This window comes from Plectropomus leopardus, chromosome 14 (genome assembly GCF_008729295.1).
Source record: "Plectropomus leopardus isolate mb chromosome 14, YSFRI_Pleo_2.0, whole genome shotgun sequence".
Taxonomy (NCBI): domain Eukaryota; kingdom Metazoa; phylum Chordata; class Actinopteri; order Perciformes; family Serranidae; genus Plectropomus; species Plectropomus leopardus.
In genome coordinates, this window is record NC_056476.1 from 27,958,140 (window position 1) to 27,977,021 (window position 18,882).

The 18,882-nt window shown below is 36.6% G+C and overlaps 1 protein-coding gene across 1 annotated transcript in view; it reads right to left on the minus strand.

Moving 5' to 3' along the window:
• Positions 1-18,882, minus strand: part of LOC121953760 (calpain-8-like) — a 30,733-nt gene that overhangs the window by 3,563 nt on the left and 8,288 nt on the right. The window contains exons 2-18 of the mRNA XM_042500981.1: positions 16,284-16,538; positions 15,974-16,043; positions 15,716-15,834; positions 15,476-15,609; positions 15,209-15,383; positions 13,163-13,237; positions 12,850-12,935; positions 11,140-11,214; positions 10,190-10,350; positions 8,960-9,126; positions 8,636-8,647; positions 8,335-8,543; positions 6,772-6,817; positions 6,530-6,598; positions 906-963; positions 702-760; positions 372-446 (exon numbers count right to left, since the gene is read on the minus strand). Coding sequence (XP_042356915.1) covers positions 372-446; positions 702-760; positions 906-963; positions 6,530-6,598; positions 6,772-6,817; positions 8,335-8,543; positions 8,636-8,647; positions 8,960-9,126; positions 10,190-10,350; positions 11,140-11,214; positions 12,850-12,935; positions 13,163-13,237; positions 15,209-15,383; positions 15,476-15,609; positions 15,716-15,834; positions 15,974-16,043; positions 16,284-16,520 — 1,827 coding nt within the window. The 5' untranslated portion in view covers positions 16,521-16,538. The remainder of the gene's footprint in view (positions 1-371; positions 447-701; positions 761-905; positions 964-6,529; positions 6,599-6,771; positions 6,818-8,334; positions 8,544-8,635; positions 8,648-8,959; positions 9,127-10,189; positions 10,351-11,139; positions 11,215-12,849; positions 12,936-13,162; positions 13,238-15,208; positions 15,384-15,475; positions 15,610-15,715; positions 15,835-15,973; positions 16,044-16,283; positions 16,539-18,882) is intronic.

Here is an 18,882-nt window from a genome sequence, read left to right on the forward strand (position 1 = left end):
CAAATTAAAAATAAGTAAGTAGGAAAAAATACAAGAATATTACATGAAGAAGCAAAAAAAGTTTGAAAAAGTTAAAAAAAACAAAAAAAAAAAACAAAAAAAAAAACAGGGGAATTACTTGAAAAAACAGCTTAAAAAGTAAAAATTCTGCAACATAATTTTAAATATACAATTATGACAATTAAAGATATAGTTTTCTGGATTTTTTTTGTCCCCCAGCTTTTAATTTTTTTTTTTTAAACCAATTAATTTTTTGCAATATTTGAAACATTTCTTGCCAAGTTAATCAAAAGCCTTTTCCTCCATGTTTTAAGCTAAAGCAAACCACTTTGCTCAGGGTTCAGAGTTTCTGAATGCAGCAAAAAGAAAACCTTGTAATCGATGATCTTCTTCCACAGACGAAGAAATTCGTTGCCGTTCAGTTTGCCAGTCGGTCTATTTGATGTCTAACCTGACATTAAGAAATGAGAGCTGCACATGTTGCTTCGCGTCTTAGTCTGACATTGAAATCTGATTCTGTGAAACCACCAAAAGGGCAGGCAGGTTCTGGCATGTACACTATGATGTGTTTTATGTAACTGCATTTACTGTGAGAGCTTCTACCTTTAGCAAAGTGACACATGAGATGTAAAAAAAGAAAAACAATCATATTTTTTCCAGTACATTATGAAATTCATAATGAATATTACATGAGAGGATACATCCATCAGAGCAACCATGCTGCGACAGGCATCAATGCTGAAGACTCCAGATTTCACATCTATATAAAAATAGAAGAAAGAAATAGCAGAACACTGATGCTTGGCTAAAATCTATGAACAAAGCAGTTCTACACAGGATTATTATATTTGATTTTTTTTTTCTTTTTTAGCTCATATGCTGTTGAACCTCTTTACATTACAAACCTTTCACGATGTTCTCATTTAGAAGCCTCTGGAGCTGCTCAGCATCCACTTCTTCATACTGGAAATGAAATCAGAACAAGGACACTTATTTATGGTTTCATATTCTCAAAATCTCGATTACCTTTATATAACACCAAAAGAATAATAACAAAGCTCAAATAGAAAATTCAGCGCAGACATAAAAGTCTAGTTCTACTTTAATTAAATGTACAAGATAGTAGTAAAATGTTTGAAACAATAACTTCCATGTAGAAAACCCCCACGCCATTTACATAAATCAAACGTTTCTGAGCAAATGCTGCCTCAGTTGGTTAGTTCAGTAGCCATGTTTAAAAAAAAATGATAAAGCAAATAAAAATAAATAAATAAAGACATGCATTTGAAAAAATCTATATCAGTTTAAGTGAACTTCAAATTTAGAAAGTTTTCACAGCTTTGCTTTGCTGCCAGGCAGCCCTTTCGAATAGCAGCGAAAGATGAGTTATTTTCAGACCCTACAATTTACAGGTGTTCTGTAAATGCCTCACAGTAAGTTTTTACTGAAGGCTTTGGTTTACTGGTGTTCCTTGAACGCTTCACGGGCAAAGAATGGCGCAGCTTTGTGCAGAGCAGCTTCGGTCTGGTTTCGCCTGTGTAAATGCAGCAGACGCGACACGGACAGGTGTGTGTGTTATAGTTATAAGCTGAGTGGAGCTGGTGTGTCGCCATAGTAAGAGATTGAGAAAACTGTTAAGCTGCAGAGTAACTGTGGAAAGGGAACTTCGGGACGAGACGGCGTGTGCTTCCCAGTTATCCCAGTGGGTTAGCTAATGGAGTGTAGCGGGTTAGCTTTTAGGGCTTGTTTAGAGCTAACTGAATTGTGTATTACTTTACCTTCAAATGCATGGTGTAAATAGAAACGTATAATTGGAGAAATGAAGAGAACATAGCTGCTGTTTTTTGCGGCTCGCCAGTTAGCTACCCTTTAGCTAGCTAGTTTACACCCGGAGATGCTCAAACAGGCAGCAGCGCGCGAGGGTAACCTCAGCTCAGCGCACGGCTGCGGCTCGCGCGCTTGTTGTGCTCACGCTGCAGCGTTGTTGCAGCTGTAACTACCAAATCTCCACAATTACAAACACACACTCCACTCCTGTGTGAAGCTGTGCAACACACTGTATTGTCAACAATATGGTTCAGCAAATGTTTGTGTTTTTTATATTTTACTTATTTATTTATTGACCATTTATTTATTCATACTTTTTCCCTCTGTTTCACGTGATATTATATTATTTTTATTTATTTATTTATTTTTAAAGTGATATTTTATCAACTATTGAGAGTATTGAATATTGTATTGCATTCATTTTTTTAAATCTTATGATTAATATTCTATTTGTTTATTTATTTTTATTTTTTATCTATTGGTTCTATCCTGCCTTTGGTGTTTTATCACTTATGGTAGCGTTCCCTCAGTTCCCGGTTTTAATGAGTACTCTTATTTTAGCTGTTTATTTTTTTCTGTGCTATAGTTTTGCTTGTATGATATATATATATGTGTGTGTGTGTGATATGCATCTAATGTAGATAGTAAATATTAGTTCCATGACTAATTCATGAAATATATTCTACGTGTGTTCAGTTTTTACTCGCTTGCAAAAATAATTGCCAGATGGTGGTAGCACAAGGAATTAATGTAAAGTTATTTTGCAAATGAATACTCTTAGAAAGGAGGGAGACGCTTGGGAAAATTAGAAGAATATTATCAGAAAATTAGGGGAAAATGTCTAGAGAATTTTGTTTGTAATTATCATAAATACAACAATGTTACACTGTGCTAAAAATGCTTGCAATATATATATATACACGTGAATTGGTCATCGAATTTATATTTACTCATAGAGCTAATATTTAGCATTTTGGGTCAGGCATTTTGATATAAAAACTTACATTTTTCATTTAACCAGTTATTCTATATTATAAATACATGTCTGCCATTTTAAACTAATCAAACAGCTTGATAATCTTTAAAAAGTGAGTTATGATGATATTAATCACTGATACACCTCTGCCTGCACTGTCTAATGCAGTGAGTAGATGCGGCTGCCACTGACAAAAGATGGCGGCTGTGCTGACGCATAGTTTCAATGGACTGGAGCGGCAAAGACTTGGTCTATATGTCTATGATCGAAAACCTGGAAAAGTCATGAAATACCACAATCACTTGTTCCAGGTCTGAAAAAAATACGGAATTAGTAAAAAGCACTGAAAGTTTTGGTGGGAAAAACATGGATTTTTCTGTGTGAAATTAGATTTTTTTTAATATTCTTTTGTGGATAATTGTCCACGAAATGTAACCTTGTGGCAAATTTATCCATAACATACTTAATGTGGCTATAATATGTGTCACGTGTAACGTGTTCACCATCATTACATTTCTTCATGTTTCCCCTGCAGTTTGTCTTTCCCTCTATGCATGCATGCTTGCTGAAATTATGTTTGAATAGAGTTTGAATTAGATATGTTTGAAAAACACCAGGGAAGAAATGAAAAGGGTATATTTGTAATTCATCATGTCGCAAGACACTGAAACTGTAGTAAAAGGTGGTATAGAGTCAATATAATTATCAACAGACCATTTTTACTGTTTATATTTGCTGAAAGCTGCACACGCCATGTGGAAAGAATTGTCAAGACTTAGTTTCTGTAGATGTGCAGCAGCTGAGCTGTTGCTCATTCCACCAGTGAAGCTGCTCTAACCGGTTCACATGGATGCAGAGAAAAAATACAAGAGGTTCCACAGTGCACACAAACTGCTTACCCATGCAGTCGTGGCCCGTGCGTGAGAGCAGCCACAGTGCCGGTGTGAGCAGCGCTGCTCAGGCATGGCTCACGGCTGCTCAGCTTAGGGACATGTAGAAAAACATCACAGATTTTTACTGCGTGATGTGCATAGTTTTCAGCAAAAAATAGTCAGTGAACATGGAGTTTAAATGGTCACGCTGACTTTATACCTCCCTTCACTACAGCTTCAATTAGGGATGATAACAATTGAACATGAACATGTGAAATTGAATTGAACATGTGAAATTTAATCAATCAATAGGCTATGAAATGTTGTTAAAGTATATGCAATATGTTGCTGTCAGCTTTGACTGAGGAAAAAAAATGCATTTGATGTTGTTTGAAATATGCTTTTATGTTGTTTTTTTTTCAAACTATGATAAATTCATCCATGGATTGTTAGGTTTTTTTTTTTTGTTTTTTTTTACCAATAATCGATTGAGGAAAGTGATTACAATTTGCAACATTAGTTTCAATGTCTATATCCGTCACAGACATGAAGAAATCAACCTTCCCTGTCTGTTTCAAAATAAAAGCACCCTGCCAGCATATCTGTCCACAGAATCCCTTAAATTGATGACACAAGGTGTTTTATTGTGAAGTATTTGCAGGACTATGTTGCTGCTTCATAAATGAGTAGAGTATGTGCTTTTAACTGTGGACAGTTACAGTAACCGGCAGCTCTGCAGCAACAATGCTGTCAGCGTGAACACCAAAACCGTGCATGCCCCAGCAGTTGAGATAGCATGTAATGCTGTTAAAAGTGAATGTGCATTTAATTTGAAATGTGTATATGGGGAAGAAGGGGGACAGTTTAGTTCAAGTTATTGTAAGTGTTATGCACATTTAGTTCTTTTAGTTCTTGTATTTCTAAGCAATGGATATGTGACTGTTCTTCACACTTGTGTGCAGGTTGGTTTTTTTTTTGAGGGATGACCTCATCTGTGACATCATGGAGCTGCTTGGCTTACCACCCAGATTGTCATCGCTGCTCGCGGAGCCCCTCATTCTGTCATGGAGGCCGGTAGGAACTGAGTTAAATTTGACTTGATCAAGGAAGATTGCTACTTATATTTTTGCATTTAATTCACTAAGATCTCAGGTGATTTCTTGTTTTGGGGCTCAAGACAGACTAAAAACTTACTACAATTGATTTTATAAGGAAAATCAAAGTCGAGAAATAACGTTAAAGGAACATGTAAGGCAAAGAAAGTCAAGATTAAAAGAGACTAATGATGTTAAGGAAACTTAAGTTTATGTGGAAGGAAACCAAATTATGAAAAACGGATAACTGCAAATGAGAGCATTTTTGGAGCAATTTTCCAATTAACTTCTGTTTAGCAAAACTAAGAGCTGATTTAATGCAATTTTACTTGACATTTGTGTTTAGTTTTATTTTGGTTATACCTGAGTTTTATATTTGTCTCAAACAAATATATTTTGTACAGGACAGAATGATCCTATAGCCCAAACATATCTTTCTGTTTTCCCTAAGTTGGTGATTGTGTGTATTCTGTATTGGCTTCTGAACTTAGAAAATTCATTTAACCTAGTTAACTGAGTTAACCTGATGTGAGACTGAGTTGTAGATCTTAGGTCTGTGATACTTTGAGACCCCCAGATGTAGATATTGTAGATACTAAATCCAGGCAAGCAACACAGTACATAAAGTAAGCTCAGCAGAAACATCAGTTAGGTTGGTCAAACAACAGTGTTTGACGTTATATCTTTAATCATGACTTAGATCTTAAATTGTGATTCATCGCAGAATTTCTATAGTGAAGCCCATTTTTTAGTCACATGTTTTCAGTTCCATTATTTTGCATTTCAAAACAGTTTTGAAGTCCATATTGACAAGGTGAAGCAATTCTTACCAGATTGTCTTGATTAGGAATCAAATTACAGAAAAAACTGGATGGGACTTGCATAAAGTGGGCATTCATTGATATATCTTGAGGTCAGAGGTCAAGGGAACCCTTTAAAATGGTCATGCCCTTTTTCATCGAAAAAAATTTGTCCTAAATTTGCAGCGTTATTCAGCCCCTTTTCCAAAAAGCTTGCATGACATGAGGCGGGTCCATTACAGATTTGCGCAAAGCTTAAGCAGTATTTTTAAAATGTCGATAAAACACAGTAATGCCACAAAGCAAATAAGCAGATTATTCAAAATGTTGAATTATTGCCTTGGCAGAAATTATGGTGTTTGGCAGACTATGGCTTGAATTAATTTATATCAGCTTGTTCAATGAGCCTTACAGCTGCGAGATCATCTGCGCAAATCTCAGGGGGGATGCAGGGCACATGCTCCCCTCTGTTTTTAGAACTTGTGCACTTGCCCCCCCCCCAAATAAAAACATTAAAGTAGCAAAGGACTTTGACCAAATTAAAGACATTTGCATCTTGAATTGATGCAGATAATGCACCAATCAGTGCATTAAAAAATCACCAGAAAGTAGAATGTTAAGCACTAAAAACTTTGGTGGAGGAATCCCAAATACCCCTGTTTTATATGTGTCCCACATAAATATTATAACGAAATCTATGCCCCTGGGTGATATGAAAGGGCTACTACAGCACAGTTTGTGTGTGTGTGTGTGTGTGTGTGTGTGTGTGTGTGTGTGTGTGTTTCAGAGTGTGTGTGAGAGCAGATTATTTATTGAGTGTGCGCTGCTTGTGATTTCTCCCCCATGCATTGCCACAGAAATTCAGTTTGATATACTGCAAATGCAAGAGCTTTCATCAGTGGGCCTTAGGCTCAATCACCATAGTTTTACCTCATTCAGTAATAGATAATTACAAATTACCTGGTCAGAGTATTGACGGAACAAGATTCTCTTATTTTCGTCATCCCCTCCATTCTGGATTTGCATGGGCTGCAAAATATGAAGTGCTTTTAGCTTCAGGTGAAAAAAGCACTGTTCAACATGTATGTGTTACTAATGCTATTAATACAATTAACAAAGTAAACAACGTGCAACATAACAGCAATACAAACATAATTTGAACATTGCCAATGTACTTAAAATCTTATCTTAATCTATCATACCTCTTTGTCTTCCTTATGCTCGTGGTTATGGCCACCAGAATTCTCACTGGAAAGAAAGACGAGACAGCAGTACACGAGTAACACGTTACGGTCATGTGATCCCCTTTGGTAACAAACAGTGTGAGGGAGTAACGTGTGAAAGTCATGACATTTAACCCTTAGGGACTGTTTGGCACATTTTATGAGCTTTTCATTCCTTATTTCTGAAATTTGGCTGTGTTCATGCATATAGCATACATTTTGGCAAGATTGTGTATTTTTGTTCAACCTTGGAATTTCCAGCTCAGCTCCTACAATTAGTTTAAAATACACTGTGGAAACTAAATTGTTACATCCATACTATTAATTTTGGTCCCACAGCCATCAAAACTTAAAAAAAATGCATTGTATTATTTCTGGACTCACAATAATCAAAAATAAATAATCTACTTAACATGTAGTATATTGAAAATATTTGGGGGGGGGGGGGTATTAGTCTAAAAACACATGGCATTATGACAAAAACCTGGCAGTTAAAGGGTTAAAATTCTGAAAATTGATGGATATTTGATATTTATGATAAAGACTAATGTTAGTTAAAAATAAACTCAATGAAAGCAGAAAATCATATTATCATATGTTTTTATATTAGTTTATAGGATTTTAAAAAGCATAGTTTGTGTGCAGAGTGGTATGAGTGTGAGGATTTGACACTGCACAAATAAGATCAAAATCAATGTCGATGCAAATCATTGACATATACTAGGCTGTGAAGAAAAAATCTACTTAGCAGGTAGTATATTGAAAATAATTCATTTTTTGTGTTGTTTTTTTCATCTAAAAACATAGTGGCATCATGACAAAAACCTGGCATTTAAAGGTTAAAAATAAAAATTGATGGATATTTGATATTTAGGATTAGGAGTGGTGTTGGTTTAAAAATTAAATGGAAGTAGGAAATCATATTAATGTATAATATTTTTTTAATTTGATTTTCAAAGCTTGATTTTGTAAAGCGCATTTTGTGTGCATAACTATACGAGTGTGTGTAATATTAAAGCGGGCCCTAAGGGTTAAGTTACCAATCCCATTAATTCTCTGTTACTTTGACATTTTGAGGCTCAGCTTTTTTGCAGTCTTAAATAGAGCATTGATAGAGAGATAATATGGCTTTGTTTTCTGTGCTTTGGAGTTGTTTAAAGGCACCTTTGACACATAAGTTTTGCTGCTGAGTAATTAGTGTAGTTTTTCAGCTCAACTTGCCTAACACCGCCTGTCAAACTGCAGTGTGTTTTTGTTCTTTGGATAAAATGCTTTTGTAATATGTGATGTGTGGCAGTTCACATGCACTATTGATAGGTTTTCCTACGAAAAGTAATGCAGTAATTCGTACATTTGATGAGCCAGTTAGTTGTGCATGACCCATGCATTTTGGAAGGCTGCTGTCTTGTGAACAGAATACTAACGAGAATAAGGAAGAAAGCGGTCAGGAGCCTTCCAGATTAGAGGCAGACTGGGATGGTGGAGGGATCTTGCCTTTGGTGCTGAATGCGTTCAGTATGATTCTGGTTGTGAGTGACTTACTGGATGTGGGTCTCTGCCTTGGAGAGGATGGTCAGGATGAAGGAAGCTGTCTCATTAACATTGAAGGTGGACGGCACAATCAGGTATTCACCGGGCTTTAGCAAAAGGAACTCCATCACCTCACGTGCATTCATGTAGCTTTTTGTTTGGGCGACAGGCTTGTTTCTGCTGAAGAAGGCGGCTGGGAACTTCCCCCTGTGTGTCTTGTACTGTAATACCCATAAGAAGTGGAGGTCATTTCTATGCAGATTTTAATAGGGCTGCAGAATGCAGGTGGTTAAAAACTGAACTTCTTACTTACTTCTTCAGTCACCTTAGAAGAAATCAGGAAAATGAGTTCATGTGAGAGACAAAAAAGACTTTGAGTTAAATCATAAATCTGTGAAAACATATAAACAATGCAAATAGACATCACTTCAAATAATGATACATTATTAAAACTTAATGAGATGAGCAATGTAACATAAATGCTAACTTTATGATTTGGCACCGACATCGTTCACAGTGCCACAGAATGGTTTTATTTTTGCTTTGATTCATTCGACTGTCTTCAACAGCTGCTTCCTTTGCCAACACATGATATATCTATAACACTGTTAATATAACAAAAATAAGGTAATTTTACCTCAAATATAGAGAATCCAATGTGAAGATTTTGGACCAAGCGCCTGTTTCTCTTGTCAGGCTTTTGCATCAGAGACACCAGCATGTTTTTGTCATCTTTTTTTGGAGAACATTCACTCAGCAGTTCATCAATCCTGACCCGATACTGTGGATTAGTCCAGAAAGTGTCTGGATGGCAAAGAGTCAAACAATTTAGCATTTTACAATTTTGTCAAGATAAGGGTGAATCTGTTTACTGAATCTGATTACTTCTAAAAAGGTGAATTGGATTTTTTTTACTATTTGTTAATGGTCAATTAAATTGTACAGAATGAATGAATAATGCAGTTTAACATGCAAACTAGGGATGTCAACATCTACACGTGTAAACGGGTACACGGATAACAAATCATAACCGTTCAGAAAAATCAATAACCGTTTACCCGTCATTTTTTCCTCTCCTCCTCCTCGTTCATTTCTCACCAATAGTATTTTTAGGGGTGATAATGTTGCCTGAAAGCTTAAGATAATAACATTAACTAACTATACACTTAAATGTTCCCACTAATGCAGTTATCCGCATACATAATACATGCACAGGTGGCAATGTTACGTTGATATTTAAAAAAAAACGCAGCCACAGCCACCAGTGTCGCGTCACTTCAAGTTGACTCGGGGCCGCATGGACAACAAGCAACAAGCGATGAACAAGCGGAGCTTAAAAAAATATATTGTACAAAAGTGAGCAATAGTTAAAACAATGATTAAAAAAGAAGGTTAAACCTTTTCCAGCTTTCACTTGTACGTTTTCTTGTCTGTCAAAATTGATGATTTTATTTTCAACTCATTTTACTTTCTGTCATAAGTAGGTCTAAGCCTTAAATGGTGAGATGGATTGCCTACTTTTTAAGTTCTGTTCGCTGAATAAACGTTTCTGTGCGATAACTAACTACTGGAATGGCTTTGATTTAATGAGATTAGGAGGTATTTGAATGGAGACAGAACCATCTAGTGGTTATATAGCGCAACTGCGATAGAAAAAGATCATAAATCGTGTAACCGGGTACACGTTGATTAGAAGTCCCGTTTACACGTGTAGAAAAAATTGTAAACGTTGACACCCCTAATGCAAACATTTAAAAAGTGTTGCACTGCTTGTACACAATCATTACATTTTTTGTTAGTGCACTCGAGTCTCCATTACTGCTTTGGAGGGGACAGTTTTGCATAAATTCAGATGTCCTGGGCGTACCGAGGTTATTCATGCATCCTCCGGCAGTTGTTCCTGCAACCCATCTCCCCTCATAGTAGGAGGTCTTCCAGTGGCAAGAGGAAGCTCCATCAAGGAAGTCAGGGCAAAGGCAGCAGATGTCAAGATCTGAATAGAACTTACAGAAGTCTGCCTCAGTCACCCTGTCAATGTCAGAGATTCGGTTAGATGACGCATTTTTTAAATCTAAAGGCCGTGACGCCCTGTTGTGTCGCCTCATGTCACCGTGTCTTGGCCAAAGAGTTTCACAGGAACACATCAAACTGACGGCCAACCAGCACGTATGTTCTGTGCCTGCGTGAGAGGAAATACGCCCCCATACCAGCAGACAGAGGTTGTCTGTAATAGTCACTCAAAATGGGAAATTGGAAGAACACTAGTTAGTTAGCACATTAACAACACAACCCAATAACGAAAGAACAAATCATATTTACTGTGTGCAAGTGAACAACAGCACAAACCATCAGGAAATGTTTCTGTTAAGAGCACAATGGCAGAAGAAAAACATCGGCAACAAGGGCTGCGAGCGCTCGCTGTCGGCCCGCTTATGGCCTTTAAATTCACTTGATCCATCAAAGAAAAGTCAGTTGAGATAAAACATGCAAGTGAAATGTGGATAAATGAAATCTGGAGAAACATTTTTAGATGTACTGAAATTGAAATGAAATTGTAACCTCAATCTACATTTTATTACAATTAAATAGTTACACTGAATTACTTTGTACATCATCACTCAATAATAATGCCTGTCTTTGCCACCATAGAAATTTATCCTTTATGAAACAATATGTATGGATAGCATTTAGTGATTACAGGTACCTACTTTTTTGTACTTGTTGTATGTAAAACTGTGGTACAGTCAGTTTTAAATGTTTACACAAAAGTTGTTGAGACAACAAAAAATTGTCAAAAGTTGATTTCAGCTTGCTTACCAAAATTCTCCATCATCAGCCACTGACTGGCACATTTTCCGATCCTCAGGACTCACAGTTTGCCATAAAGGTGAGCTTTTAGTGAAGAAAGAGGAGAGGCAATATTTTCATCAATTGTTCTCATTAGGAGTACTGCTGCAACAGTATGAGATTTTCAGGGTATAATAACCGTCCTGAAAATATTGGGGTTTCAAGGCATCACAGTGGAATGAAAACAGAAGAGTTAGTTTTGGTTGAACAAGCGTTTTATCATTTTTTTAAAGGAAGTGTATTTATAAATTCTACCTTTTGAAAATCACTAAAATAAAGGTGGGATTCTCCGTCAAATTGCATTTTTTTTTCAACACCGAAGATAAGCAAATGTACATGTTATGGTAATGGTTGACTTTAATATCACAGCATACCTTAAAACTGGTATTTTGCTGCAACCCTAATCAGGATGCAAGTCACTATTCAAATAGTGGGCTCAAGCGCAGGCCCAATAGTGCACACTGGTGAGTAGGGTTGTTTTTGAGCACAAATCCTGGCCATTGTGTGGTAGTTTTAGATGAGGAATAATTTCAGCTTTGGCATGGAGCCTGGACGTTTTTCGTAGTAATGTAAAACTTTTAAACCTGTGGCATGGAGTTTGAAAGGACAGAAGGTCTGAGAAAAACAAACTTAAGATGCTGTAAAATCCAAATTCAGAAACCATAAAAATGTCACAGTATACCATGTCATCGAAAAATCGTGGAAAAAATTTGAAAAAAAATCATAGCATTGTATGTAGACCAGAATTAATAAAAATCTTCATAATATAAAATGTCGTCCAAAAATGATCAAAAACGTCATAGTAAAGTATGAAGTTGAAAAATATTTAAAAATCCAGTGTTTTGGGTGCTTGACACATACTTAGCTCTAATTGAAAAAGCAAACAGTTCATCTGTTGACAAAATGTCAACAAGCACAAAAGTCAGCTCGTCAGAACTGAAAACTTCCAAAACCAGTTTTGTGCAAATAGCCAAGACAACAAAACAGACAGAGACTTTTCAAGGCTCTGTTCCAAACTTAGATAACATGCTTATATTAGATGTCACGCAAAAATAAAGCTGCACATAAGAAAGATATCAAACTTAAGAGAGCACACAGATCAAGCATGACTTGGATGACCCGTGAACTGGATGTATCAGCCTAACCTGTAACCTGTAACCTGCTGCAATCAGTGGGTAAGGTTGAGTGCAGTAATGATTGGATGGAAAAACTAAGACAGTTATTGTTCATCTGGCTAAAATGAAAAGCAATGACAGTGTACCAGCATAGATTTACATTCACTGATATAAAATAAATCACATCTTTATTTTATTACAGCCTCCAAGATATGAATGAAGAGGAGCTGTCAAAACTTGGCCTCCGTGGTCATGTTTTGCTGTTAAGTGGTACAACCGTATTGTAATTATGAGAGGGTTTTTATGGTAAAACAACAACAAACAACAACAAATGTTTCCCATGTATGTTCAAAATGTCCCAAAGTCCCTTACACATGACTTACAAAAACATAATTATTTAATATGTCACTGTAGAGATTAGAGTCAAGAAGCAGACAAATTGTTGACTAAGCATTCCTAAGAAATGTGTGTGCAACAAATGTTGCCAAAGATAATAATCTGTTTTCTTTCCTCAGTCAGAGTGATTTATCAGTGAAACAGTCACAGCACTCAATGTTGTTCTTACCGATCACTCCAGTCTCCGTTCCACTCTCCTCTGCCCCAGGGGTTCCACAAGCGCACCAGGTTTACCAGCTCCCCTCTGCTCATCACCTGATTAGTAATAACCAGAGAAAACAGAATTTGTTATTTGCCATAAAAATATATGTACTTGAATATGTGCTTACTTCCTTTAATATATACAAATATACAGTAGAGGCCAACTTAAGACCTTTTTTACCCTAAAACTCTATAAATCAACCCAATCATTTGCAGAGCTTAAACTGCTAACTGCTGGTAATATACTGCATAATACCTTAAATACACATGGAGTTCTTTACCTGTTTCAAACCTGTAACAGTGTAGGCATGGCCTTGAACCAGTCCATTTGGTAACACAGTGTTGGCAGATGTCTCCTAAAAGAAGGAGACACCTTGTGTGTTATAACTGCAAGTGATCTTACATGACATACTTTTCACTAACCACAAAATAAATGAAGTTAACATAAGACAAACATGTGATGGTCTATCTCTTGTGTATCTTAATCACTGATTGGGAACCGTAGGCTCCATAGATTTAACATTTCGCTTAAATTAAACATAGCTAAGGAAAAAAGTAATGATAGACAAAAATATTGATGCTACTAAAAACATTAAAACGTATGTGTAATTTAGCTTGAAAGTTAGCCTTATATGTTCAAACAAGTCATAGTTACAAAGAGCTGTTAGGTCATTTAGTTTAGCAGGTACACTGTCCTAGAACATGACATTTTCAGCCGTAAATAATGATTCATATAGAGTGCCACAGGAATTAGTTAAACAACATAGAAAGTAGTTGGAATTTCAGCACCCTGTTCCCTTGTGTCAAAAGATTTTTTGTGAATGTTTTTTTTTTTTTTTTTTATTCAGAAGCCTGAAATAAGGTCTGTGGTTTACACGTGCTCAAGAATTAATTTTTTTATGACATAAAATACATCAATAAATACCCCACCAGTAATCTATGGTGCTTTTGTGACTTAAAAAAGGTGGTTGCTGACAAGTGGCTAATGAGACTACAAAATGTCATCACACCAAACATGGCTTTACAGTTGTTTTGGGAGGGATGTTTAGTCATGTGACCGTGGTGTAGTTCATTTATAGGCTTACGTTAGCTTTTTTATTCTGGTGATTGCATAAAGACTTAAAAGAGCTGTTCACTTGTGAAGATTTTTTTGCTGAATAAAACATGTAACTATCATAAACATTTGTTTGCTACAGATCTTATTATCTACAATAATCCAAAAACCAGTGCAAAAATCCCATAGGCTTTTGACAAGGGAATCAGGGCAACACTAACTCCCGGTATAGCCTACAGAATAGTTATCCCTAGGGCACTGTTATTTTCCTTTCTTCGCTGTTAATGTTAATGTTTTAATTAGCTAACCTCATTAGATCAGCATGCCTTCACAAATTTTGTGCATTGAGCCAAATAAAATGTGAAAATTATATGAAGAGTCAAAATGAACTGGATTGCTGTGTGTGACAGCTGCACCAACGGCTTTCACATCTAATTAGAGTGCACCCACGCAGAACCCTGACTGCACGCTATCTTCTACCACATAAAGATAAATAAAAAAAACTCTTAACTTATGCAAACAAACAATAATAAAGTAACTACCTTAAAAAAAAAAATCTAAAATGTCAGATATTTGAGAGAATGCCATAGGTGTAGCACTTTGGACTAGCCATAGCGCTGTAACGGTCGTTTTCACTTGACATACACTTTACTTTTTACTTTACACATACAGATTCAAAAGCAGCAGGATGTCCTTTTCCTCTGGCGAGTCTGTAGCTTTCAGGTGTTATTTAAACACTCAAATCGCATAAGGAAATGTTGAGTATGAGCCGTGTACATCTGTTGCCGCAGCGGATACAAAAAAAAGATTTGTCGGTCATTTTTTATATACATTATCTCAGTGAGCATGTCCCTGATTTATTGAGACTTGAGAGGCTGACATCCTAGCACCTCTCTAGTCTTTCAGTCCATGTGCATGTATGAACAGGGAGTTTACACACCTCCTGTAAATGGAACACTGCCATCATAATGTGTTTAGTTTGCTGCTTTTGACAAAAAAAAACGTTGGGAGCCAGAAAGGTCATCACATCAAGCGTTCGTCGATCAAATACCAAAGAATGAGGCTGCTGTTGTGGAAATGCAAAACATAAAAACAATGTTTTTGAAAGATCATACTTAAACAGTCTTTCTAACTATGGTTATGTTAGCACATTCTTTGGCTATGATCATATTTGCCTTAAGATGCTTTTTTGAAACGGGCCCCTGATCTGTGTGAGTTCTAAAAGCAAAAAGAATCAGACAGTGTTAGTTTTGAGGGGTTTATTTGCGCTTACCCCCTGCAATGTACCGCAACCGATCAATGATGTGGATGTGCCAGCTCTGTACATCAGTTCCCACAGGTTTGGGGGAGGGTTTTGCAGATCGAAACACAAGTGAACACCGCCGGTGAAGTCCACCATACCCTCAGCAGGAGTTCCAGCATTCATGTCCGAGTAGGAACCACACACTCTGACACAAGAGGGTGTGATATTACTTGCCAAGATACAAATATCACATTGAGAATGCAATTAATGACAAACAGTACATTGTTTTTTTCATACTTGGCATAGGCTTTCTCCATCAAAGCAGGCCAGAACTCTGCTCGATCTTTGGAGCTAACGAAGATTAGCCTGCCATTAATTGTCGGTAGCTTGTCATCAACGATAACATCCACCCATCTTCCAAATCTCCAGAACTGAGTAATTGAGAGAGGAGGGAATATGTTTTGTGGCACAATGAACCATTTAGCAGAAGCTAGCCTACTTTTAGACAAATATTGCTGGCATTGATTGTCGGTTTACCCTGAAGTGGAACAGTCCGCAGTAGTCCCCATCAAATGTTTGTTCAAGAGGGACAACCTGTTTAAGGATGTCAATCTGGAACGTCAGAGCTCCGATAGATGCAAGAAACCAGCAGTCCCCTGAGTGAAAGAGTGCAGAAAACACATTAGTACAGTATCTTCTGAGCCCTACTGTAGTCTGTGGTCTGTGCTTGCATCTCAAGATTGCATTGATGGACAGACAATTTATGAATTATTACGCATAAAGAAATTTTCCTACCAATTAAGCCTTGACCGAAGTCAAACCTGGAGACGCCATCAACTTCAAAATATGGGTTGGGAACAATTTTCTGAGAGAGAGGAATTGTTGACAGCACCTTTTATAAACCAATACAGTACATCAAGCAGTACTTTTTAAATATTAACACGATTCAGTGATGGTTATGTGAAAGGTTTGCTAGTGCCACCAAAATAAGTGTTGAGCTGACATAATAATGCTGTTTTGCTTAATGCATTAAGCAAAAGAGAACTTTCACTCTCTTAACCATCAACATTCAGTGTTTTATGGGATCAAAGACCTGAATACTCACTGTTGGTCTCAGCCACACTACTCTCGCCAGGTCAGAAGGGGACAGTACCCCTTCACCGATGGATCTCCTGTCAGGCGGGAACATGTCGTCAATGTACCTCACCCGTTTGATAAGACAGTACTGTTTCAGCTGCTCGTAGTCTTGGTTGAGAAACCGCTCGGGGTTGTCATGGGTCCCACGGCCATCTTTCATATGACGGGCATTGACGATATTCATACACACTCCGGATAGAGCCATTGCTGTAGCGATTGATCTCTATTCACACAAACAAAAGAAAACATCAATTACTTGTTTTCAATGCTGTCTGTCTTACGAGTAGCGAAAGGATTTAATACTAGAAGCATGTATTAAGCTATCAACCCTAGAAAAAAAAAACAAAGCTCAAGGTGGGCTAGATACTTTTCATTGCACCAATGGCTTAAGGGTAGTTGATGAGGTGGGTGTAGTATCAGTAGGTACCTTAGTGGGTATACTGTCCTATATATTCCAGTGGCTTTTTGGCTAATAGGCCAGTGTACTGTGAATGGCTAGAAAAAGAGATGGGTATACCCTGCATACCTGTATATACCCTCCTCTACACCACTAGATGGCTTTATCCTGGCAGAAAGTGCAAGGAGAAAACAACAACAAAAAACACATTTGATGGCACTCTTCTGGCAGGAAACAAAGTGATATGTTGTTAAAAAGCACCCATTTTTGTGGGCTAAAAAGCTGCTAGAAAGGTAGTGATGACTTGCAGTATCACAGCAGCTTTTGTTTTGTTTTGTTTTTTTCGTCTTAAACAGTGCTCTACAGCTTGGCAGGCGTCTCACTAATGTGTCACTTCATTCCATATCCCTTCCAACTCCCAATGACAAAGTCAGCTCTTATACTATGTTATTTTAGAAATGGCAGCTGGGCTAGTTTCTTCAATACCCACAACTTCACTCCATAAGGAAAATAAAAATTAACATAACTTCCTTGATCCTTTTAAAAAAATTAATGTTACAATTAAGTTTTCAAATAAAAAAAACCCTCAAAACGCTACAGACTCTTGATAAAGGAATACTTCACACATAAAATCATCATTTTTATCAGTTACTCATGCCTTGTGACCTTTATTTGTAAAGAATATTTAGTTATTTTTGCATGTCTTGGCTGATCAGAGAATCCAAAAACTTCAAACATTGGCAGTTAGTTGAAGTAAATGAGGACCACATTTAACAACAGCAAAACTATATCCAATTCATGGTTTAGAATATCTCACACAACTTGTGCAGGATAACACATATCATTTATCCAGTCATATGATCAGCACTTCCCAAATATGTAACATTGCTTTGCCTCAACCCTCTCTGACTGGAAGTAAAGGAAAAATTTCTTTCGCTTTCATTTGTAATCCTTTTTTTTCCACCTTACGGAACAATAATTTGAGTTTTTTTTTTTGTTTTTTTTTTTCCCCTCAACATACCTGTGTGTTGTTGTTCTCTGCACAGTTTAATCTCACCTTGCGGCTATCAGATAGGTACAATACGATCTGAGCACGAGTCAGTTCGCTTGCTGGTTCTTGTCCTCCCTACAGAATGTTATATAATATCCTGTGTTTGTGTTATTAAAGTATTATCTTTCTTTGACATACATGTTCGCTTTTATTCTCTACACAGTTGAATTCCACCTTCTAGACAGTGCCAAAGAGGAGAAGTAAGGTCTCTAAATAAGTCAGTCTGGATGTTTGTGGTTCTCCCACCACACATACATTAAGCAAAGAACTACAAAACTACAAATATTGTATCATTTTTAATTTGTAAATTAATGTATTTAGAGTGTGAACACAACAGCTGTGCGAAGGCCCTTTGAACTTTTAGTGTGTGATGTTGGCAGTAATGAAATCAGAAAACAAGTGTTCAGCTGGAGACGGATGATAGACACAGTCATGAACAGATGTGTTGACTGTCCACTTATGTTCCGAAATGTATGTTAATAGCAGGAATAAACAAGCTCTTGGAGACGATAGCTGCATATTAAAGACTGAATTTCACAGTCGTGAAACATGCACTCAAGTCAAAGAGGTGGTGAGATTCATCCAATGACTTTGCAAGTAAACTAAAATACATACCACAACAAGAGAAAGATGTTAACGCTAACGGACTGCTGAGTGCATTTTACGTGCTTTTTATTCTTTATGTTTTGATCATTTTGGCTGTGTTCATGCATATGGCATACATTTTGGCATTGTTGTGTATTTTTGATTAATTTTGGAATTTCCAGCTCAGCTGCTACCATAAATCTAAATAGACTGTTAAAGCAAAATTGTGATATTCATACTGTTAAATTAAGTGTACCCATTCAGGCTGTGATAAACATAATAATAATAATCTTCTGTGAATGTAGTAAATTGAAAAGAATTCTTTTTCTTTTTCATGTAAAAAGATAGTGGCATCAAGTCAAAAAGTTGGCATTTAAAGGGTTAAAATTCTGAAAATAAATGAATATTTGATATGTTTGATTCGGACTGATTTAAAAAAAAAATAATCAAAGTAAAAAAATCATATTAATATATAATATTTCTTTAAAGCTTGATTTTGGAAAGTGTATTTTGTGCGCAGAGCAATACAATGTG